General features: G+C 42.9%; 1 protein-coding gene across 2 annotated transcripts; it reads right to left on the bottom strand.

The window, feature by feature from the left end:
* Positions 1–3431: 3431 nt before the first annotated feature.
* LOC123070082 (uncharacterized) lies at positions 3432–6904 on the bottom strand. Of its 2 annotated transcripts, none has more exons than XM_044493100.1 (7): positions 6629–6904; positions 6396–6498; positions 6239–6318; positions 5994–6142; positions 4827–5025; positions 4173–4436; positions 3432–3855 (listed from the first exon to the last, which is right to left on the bottom strand). In XM_044493100.1, exons 1-7 carry the CDS (start codon positions 6635–6637, stop codon positions 3688–3690), a joined length of 972 nt encoding a protein of 323 aa, XP_044349035.1. In that variant the 5' UTR covers positions 6638–6904; the 3' UTR covers positions 3432–3687. The 2 variants fall into 2 exon arrangements, with proteins under 2 accessions (XP_044349035.1, XP_044349036.1); XM_044493101.1 differs by having other exon boundaries at positions 6266–6318.
* Between the last annotated feature and the right edge of the window lie 1748 nt (positions 6905–8652).

The following is an 8652-nucleotide window of genomic DNA, read 5'->3' as shown; positions in this document are numbered from 1 at the left end:
AAGCTTGAGATAACTTTCAATTATGAAGGGTAGTCACTTAGGCCTAAGATAACTTTTAAAGTTGTATGAAGGGCAATTGCCTAGGTAGACACTGAGACACATCTTCGCGTCATTATTAGACTTGTTCCTAAGATAAGAAAATCAACGATGAATATATAAACTAGCCAATTGCCCAAATACTTGCTCCCATTGGATCCTGCTACATTCATCACAACCACCACACACTCAAGCTCTCTCTTTTTTTCTTGTAAATCTTTTGGTTGCAGCCCCTGACATCTTATTTTTATATTTTATAAGTACTTTAGTCACCTCTTTGAATCCTATCCTACGAGAGATTAGGAAACCTACATTTAGCTCCTAGGGGCTACAACACTCATATACATCCACGTCCTCATTGGAGAGTGCTACAATGACTCCCTGCACTTGGGGATTACCAAGACCTTTTTTGGCGCCGTTTTCGGGAGCATAACGTTAAGTCGAATATTCTCATTTGCACTTGTTTGCTTTGATAATAAGTAATATTAAGGCTCTGATTTTATGTTTGCAAATACCAAAATTATGTATTTTTGTGATGACTTGCTCTCTGGGTTTATGGATGATAGTTGTGATGTTCGTGTTGTTGCTACTAATGCTTTTGATGAAGGAAGTAACTCTCTTGCTTAAAAACTTACTACTGCTTATAATATTGATGACACATAAAGCTCATTAGATGAAATTTGTTTTTGTGGTGATTGTGTTCAATATTGGAATGAATATCACAATGCACCTATGAAAAAATTACTTGAAGATGATTATGATACTGTTATGGATGATGAAACTATGAATAATTATTTTACTCACACTTATGGAAGTCCTATGATGGTTTTGAACTCTCCTAACTACACTTTAGAGGAGAAATTTGAGTGTATTGAATACTATGTTCGTGGCCTGAAATTTGCTTGTCCTCATGATGATGCTAATTAAACTTATAATATTATAAGTTTGCTGCTACTTCTTGCAATAATTATGATAGATGAAGATACGAGTGCCCTCTCAATGTCTCCAAAATGCTAAAATGGCGAGAAACTACTTTTAATATGCATCGGCATTTACTTTTTGTTTTAACTTGTTTTTGTATGCAATGTCAACGAATAGGAAGAGGGTTCCCCCGCAAAAAAAATGAATAGGAAGAGGGTTAGAATTTGATGTAATATCCTCCATGATACTTTGTAAACTCCGGTTTTATCCAAGAAACTAATAGGTAAAATAAAATAATCAAAAGAGAAGTGATTGAGAAAATGTGAGCACTGAAGAAGTGGGGGTAGACCTTCAACTTTTGTTCATACCCATGGAAACAATGTGAAACTCTTGTCATGTAAGCTTCTCAATAAAAATAATTATCCGTTTGTATAACCACTGTATTATAAAAATAAAGAGCCAAGAATTACATCAAGAACAAGAAGGTTGTTTGTTGATTGTTAGTTGCTGTTTTCAGCAGCTATGTTGTTAGTTCTGGCATTTTAGATTTTTACTAGAAGCTCATAATTTCATGAAAATTTTACACAGTATTTTAGAATAAGTTATATGTTAGTGGTAAATTGTTCAATAAATTTGGAGTATTATAAGTGACTACTCAAAATTATTCTTTGCTAGTTTTACCGTTAAAACAGAATTGTTGTTTGCTTGTTTTCATGGTTTGAACACCTTATATTTGGATTCTTATTGAAGGATAGGAGCTCAATCATGCAAGTATATACTCCCTCTGTAGATCACTATTTTAGTGATCCAAACGCTCTTATATTAGTTTACAGAGGAAGTGCTTTACAAAGCAATTAATAAATTTTCCATGAGGTTTTGTCAGCACCTACATGCAAAGATCATCGTTGTTTTGTGCACTAACTAGCATGAAGTAATTCGATGTGTTATGTTTCCCCTGAGGTGATGGGGTCCTTGCGTCAGATGTTGCATGGACGGTGCTGAGCGGCGGCCATCCCTCGGACATAGAAATCGCCAACTCAGAGTATCTCTTCCCATGAGGGATGCCTTCTCTACCGATGACAGGCCGGTTGAGTAGACGATCGCCGCAGACCGGACTAGTCAGCGACGACGCAGGTCATTGAAGACATCAAGCTCCTGATCAGCACATGTCCTCCTGGAGTGACGCTTGAGCTATGCACATGTAATTCTAGAACCAAGCTGGACATGGCCTTGCTAAACTGGGATCGAAATGCAACCTGAATGTTTCTATGTCTTTGGGTTCCAGCAGAAATCGATGATGTTGAAATTGGCGATTTAGCCCACAACTTTGTGCAAAAAGCTCATGATTACCCCCTAAAAGGATGACTACTCGACTAGGTTCTGTGGAAGAGCCAATGGTGCGGTGAGGTGCGGGTGAACCCCAACAACAGCTGAGCATGCAAGCCGGTCAGTAGTGAAAAAAGGCTTGCTTAATGGGACTTCCCTTTAGTTATATAGACAAACTAACAGCATGTTGTGATCCCTCATTTCAAATAGATTAATGAACCTATCTCTGGAATCCTCCACAATATTCCTCAACTAAAGCTTTACCATGCCATGGTCGGTCAGCGAGTTGTGATTCCTCGTTTGAAATGGATCTGGAATAATTCTTGTCAAAAAGAAAACACAAGTTCTTTTTCTGGCTCCACCTCCATGATAGACTGAACACAACGATTTATTATAAAGAAGGGGAAATACTCCCTCCGTAAAGAAATATAAGAGAGTTTAGATCACTTTACGGAGGGTGTACTTGTCAAGACCATAATTTTGTTGTCATGACTTATCAAATGAAAGAAACAATTCAACATCTTTTCTGAAATGTTCATTCTCACTCATGCTGGAAACATATCTGCCCAAACAGAACTCCAGGGTTTTCAGTTCATGAGGCTTTTGAGAATATCAAAATAAACCACAACTCCAATTTTATATCATGAATATAAGGACCTTTGAAATAAAGCCCCGCAGACCGCAGTTGATAAGCGGCAGCAGAATTACAAATGTTAGTTAGGACTTTTCCTTTCATCTTTAAATACTTAATCTGTACATAACTTTTATATTATACAATAAAAGGCTGCAGCACATTTTTTTTCCCTGCTGTTTTTCATTAAAATGAGCCACATCGATGCAAAGAAGGGCTGCAATCTATGGAGAGAAATACAAGTAGCAACAGTGTTCATGGTATCAGAAATCACCTAAGTTCATACTGGTTCTTTACCTCATGCTCGTCCGTCAACAGTTCTAGCTTGCCTAAAACCAAATTTATAAACACAAATGTAGCCACATGCACTATGTTACATCCGCTGGACAACTATCCTATAGAATCCAGAAACGAAATTATCCATACAGGTAGAGCCGTGTGATTAGGAACTTTGGATTTGCGCAGTCGTCCACTTAACGTGAAATTGATCCAAGCAAATCCCGTCTGTACACTAAGATACACCGCTCAAATACTTCATAGTAAAATTCTATCAGACAGGCTGGAATGAAGCATGTTCTACATACAATTGCATGTTTGATATGTCTATTACGGGCATAGACATGAACATGTAAAAGAAGCTAACACTAGCAAAAGTTGAGCTGACCTTATGAGCAGCTGACTGCAAAGGAAAACAGGTCAACCTCCAAACAACATCCCACTCAGGGACGCCCAAAACTACAGATTGAGATAACTCCGTGCCAAGCTCCTAGCCATCAGTGGGATTTATGGCGCACCTCAATCATGTCATCATTCTCCAAGTCAAGGTCCTGGGGCGTACTAGCCGAGTTTATTTTGTCACCATCGAATATGAAAATCAGATCAGATGGCTTGAGTTGAACCTTCTTAGCATACACCTTGAAAAGCTTGTCAAATTTCTCATCCTGTAGCGATCAGAAATCAAGATATAAGCATACAGAGATACTCTAAATTATCATTTTGCAGGTTGAATGGAGCGAAATGTTGAAATCCCAGCTCGTACACATTTGAACTAATGTACATTAAACTTCAGCCAACGATGAAATGAAAATTTGAAAGTATGTTGGACATTTATTCTGTCAAAATGAATCCAGTTAGGCCATAAAACGTGATGCATGAAATAATTGCAAGTACCTGTTAGCGAATTCGAACTATCTAACAGAAAGATTATATACTGTTATTGCACACTGATACTAGTAACAGTCTCATGAAAAAGTTATACCTTGTATACACGGAACTGCAGCTTCACATCTTTGTCCTGAATCATTATAAGTATCTTTTCTCGCGATTTCTTCACGTATGCTTCAGCTGGCTTGTCTAGAGTTGGCTTATGGTGCACCTCAATCATGTCTTCATCCTCCAGGTCAAGGTCCTGGGGTGTACTTGCTGGGTTTATTTTGTCGCCATCAAATACGAAAGTCAGATCGGATGGGCTGACCTGGACCTTCTTAGCATACGCCTTGAAAAGCTTGTCGAACTTCTCATCCTTTAGCAATTATAAATCAAGATTAAGAATACAGAGCTGGTTTAAATTTACATGTGGTAATGTTTCCGAAACGGAGGCAAAAGATTTGCCCCATCGATTAATTAAGAAGAAGAGAATTGCCCGGTTAATTAACGGAAAACCAGGCGAAAACCGAATGCGGTAATGTTTAATGGATGGCAAAATGTCAAAATCCTAGCTTATGCACATTGTACTAACGTAGATACCATTTCAGAAGGTAAAGTTTAACAATAAAATGAAAAGGAGAAAGTATATTGGATTTTTTTTATGTCAAACTTAATCTAAACTTGAACACATCAAATTATTGCAACTGTCAGTCAGAGAATTTGAATTATTTAACAGCAGAGTAACATCACCATGAGAACTTCATACCTTGCATACACGGAACTGCTGCCTTCCATCCTTTTCCTGAACCACTATGCAGATCTTTTCTTTGGATTTCTCTGATTCGGTTGGCTCATCAAGAAATATAGGTTCAGGCGGCTTCTTGGCTGCCATGTCTTTCTTAACAGTTTCAACAACCTTTTCAAATGCATCATCAGACAGTTTTTCTACCTCTTGTTTCTTTAACCTGAGAATGCCATGCGCGAAAATTGGAAAAGTACAAGTCAGTAACATCTTTATAAACTACCGGCTGGTAGTAAAAAAAATTAAAAGCAAAGGACCGATGCTAACTTTATACTTGCCTGGCAACATAACAGCAATAGCAACAAATACAGTAAAATACATGAGTTTGATTTCCATTTCCAGATGTCTCAGGACGTCCATAGGGCTGATTAACACCATAAACAATAGGTTGAACCAAAAAATACATGTAGAATTTCAAGTAAGACTTGACCTGAACCACTCGTAGGTTGTGTTCTTACAGATGCGGGAATGGTAAATATTTGTTATGCCTACTATTCTATACTGAAAGACCAAAGACATTCTGCCTAGTAACTAACTTACTAAGCCATAGTAATCTCCATTTTGTGTGTGCACGCGTGTGCAAAAACCTAGCCTGTTGTTACGTGCACTAGTGCTAAAATCATAACAGTCTGGTGAAACTGAACTAGAATGGGGATATCAAAAAGGCAGGGGAAGAGCTAGGCGAAGTCCGTGCAGCATTTCATAAAGCAACAGCATACCCTATTCAAACTGGGTTTAATTTGGCATAAGACCGGGCAAGGACTATAGGGCCATCTTAGTCCCTGTCTAGTTATGGAAGCACAGGAACGGGATTGTGTTTGATGGAGCTTCACCGTCACTCCACGGAGCAGGAACGAGGATCTTGGAAGGGAGGGCTTGGAGGCAATCAGGCCTGCTCAAGGGTGACCTCGAGAGTTTCTTTCAAGCGTTGACACGGTGGGTTGATCGGGAGTAGTTAACCCACTTCGTCGTGTAAGGGTGGACTTGGGTGTGTTTTGTAACAAACCCATGTAGAGGGGCTCTTCACCCCCTTTCTTTCTATAATATATGATACGCATGCTTGTGCGTATTAGAGAAAAAAATGGCCTATGATCCCATAAGGCACTATTATATGTCCAAACATTGCGATACCTCAGCTCGTGCATCGTTTTATCCTTGCATACTTCAGTGCTAAGCAGAGGCTTCAGCGGCGGCGGAGCCAGCCAATCCTCATCATCCAAATTCACCACCGTGGCCTTCTTTATGCCGGCGTCGCCCTTCTCATTAGCCTTACCCCCCTCCTGCAAGACACGCAGATCGAAATGAACACGTTACCTTTCACAGCCAAAAACCAAAAACCTCACCCATCAAAACGAATTGAACTCTGTCATACTCACGACAGCGTTCGCGTTGTCGGCGGGCACCTTGGGGCGCTTGTTGCAGTGGACGAAGATGTCCGACTTCTCGAGGTCGGAATCTGCGCATCCAAACGGAGAAGGTCGGTCCTAAGCAACTTCCACGGAAACCCTAGAGCATGGGGTCGCGGGACCTTACCGTCGAAGCAGAAGTCGATGGTGGGCTGCACGCGGGAGTAGTCGAAGAGCGGCTCGAGCTCCTCGCTGTCCGCCCCCGCCGCCGGCACCTCCTCCTCGTGCGCCTGCACCAACCCACCATCTGTATCAACGCCAGTACCGACGCGAACCGAATTCCAATCTAAACGAACGAACTAATAGGGAATTCCTCGGTGGATCCCGGGGTTCGGGGGTTTAGTGATCGGAAAGGGCTACCTTCGGCATCAGAACCGCGCGATTTGGGAATGCCTGTGCTAAATTCGAGAGGTGGGATTTGGGATTTCGATTGCTCTCGGTTTGATTTGGTGGTTTGGAGTATTTCGGAGAAGGCGGAGGAGGGAATGATTGGGGTTTGGGAGGGAGACGGGGGAGGGAAAGCGGCGTGGCTGTCGTACTACCAGATTTGGCGGATTTGAATTCGGGGACGGGGCTTATCTATCGTACCTCTGTTCTTAGGAGAAGTGGAGAACTCGTAGGGGTTGGCGTTCTATGCTTCACATAATCAAATACGGAGTAATACATTCTACGTTTTCTAATCATTATTAAAAAAATCATTAAAGTTTTACCACGGTTTCGACTGTACCCTGGTAAAAGTTAGGGCACCTTCAAGGGTTCTTCTTCGTTTGTCCATTAGGAATGTTCGGACAAACGTCAACGACATGACGGAACACTTCAGCGAGGTCTGGAAGGTACGAGCAGGCCTCAATATTGCAAGGATTAAGAACAATTGGTATGCGGTGACCTTCTTCTCCGAGGGAGATTACAACTTTGTAGCAAGAGGAGGACCTTGGATTTTCAAGGAAAACGCACTCATTGTTGGCCCGTTCAAGGAAGGAGAGCAGCCTTCCGAGGCTATACTGAATTTAGTTCCGATCTGGGTCCGTGTATACAACGTTCCGTGGAGAAAGCAGACTATTGCGTATGGCGAATTTCTTGCAGGCTTGTCGGGTACCGTCATGGAGGTGGATGGTGAGGCTGATGGGACCAGGGTTCGCGAGTTCTTGCGTATCCGTGTGGAGCTGCCACTTGGCCGCTGGCTCCAGACTAAAATTACCATCGGCAAGGACCCGGCGAAACAAGTTATCTACCCACTCCGTTACGAGAGGGTGCCCCACTACTGCTTCTGGTGTGGATTCATAGGCCACGATGGCAACCAGTGCGAGAAGAAAAGGTTGGGTGTTCCGACCCGAGCATGTGATGAAGGGTTGAGGTGCTCTCCGTACAGAAAGTTTGAGAATAGATCAGCGTTTGTGGCGCCTGGAACCCAGCCTGCAGCAAGACGGGGGCTGAACTTTGCTAGTAATGCTCCCTCTGAGGTTCTTGGAAAGCCAAGAGAGAGGCATAGAGGGAAGGGAAATCAAGAGCAGCAACAAACACCAGAGATACCAGTACGGGTTGATGCTCACGACGGTTTTGGCGAACACAGCAGCTCTGACGGACACAACGTGGACACAGACCTTTCTGATCGTGTTTTAGCTATGTGTGTACACTTGGCTGGGCAGAGAGCTGAGGCCAGCAGAGTCCGTACGGTGCGGGCATCATCTGGACCTCCAGAGTTCGTCTTCCTTGGAGGTAGAATACCTGCGCCCCTGCCACTTTCAGTACGCCCACCTGGGAGTGAGCTGAGCCACAGCAGCAACCTTGGGAGCAAGGATATGATCCCGGCCATGCGTAACCTTCACGACACCTTGGATTTTTCATCTGTTGAATCCGATCAATACATGCAAGAGGCTGATTTTGTTCTGGGGAAGAGATTTTCACGTGGGCAAGCATCCGACGACCTGAATCCCAACCAGGGAGCTATGGTGGTGCATGCAAAGAGGGGCGTTGGCAACAAGCAGAAACGAGGGAAGATTCAGCAGAGTGGCAAAGGCAAGAACCAAGTGTTGGGGAACGTAGTGATTTCAAAAAAATTCCTACGCACACGCAAGATCATGGTGATGCATAGCAACGAGAGGGGAGAGTGTTGTCTACATACCCTCGTAGACCGAAAGCGGAAGCGTTAGAACAACGCGGTTGATGTAGTCGTACGTCTTCACGGCCTGACCGATCAAGCACCAAAACTACGGCACCTCCGAGTTCTAGCACACGTTCAGCTCGATGACGTCCCTCGAACTCCGATCCAGCCGAGTGTCGAGGGAGAGTTCCGTCAGCACGACAGCGTGGTGACGATCTTGATGTTCTACCGACGCAGGGCTTCGCCTAAGCACCGCTACGATATTATCGGGGTGGATTATCGT

This window comes from Triticum aestivum, chromosome 3B (assembly GCF_018294505.1).
Source record: "Triticum aestivum cultivar Chinese Spring chromosome 3B, IWGSC CS RefSeq v2.1, whole genome shotgun sequence".
NCBI classification, from domain to species: domain Eukaryota; kingdom Viridiplantae; phylum Streptophyta; class Magnoliopsida; order Poales; family Poaceae; genus Triticum; species Triticum aestivum.
This window is presented reverse-complemented; position numbering and strand designations above follow the sequence as displayed.

Coding starts and splice junctions, on each gene's coding strand:
- LOC123070082 (XM_044493100.1), bottom strand. Junction 6,319..6,395: donor CATCGACTTCTGCTTCGACG/GTAAGGTCCCGC, acceptor TTGGATGCGCAG/ATTCCGACCTCGAGAAGTCG. Junction 3,856..4,172: donor TGCAGTTCCGTGTATACAAG/GTATAACTTTTT, acceptor TGATCGCTACAG/GATGAGAAATTTGACAAGCT.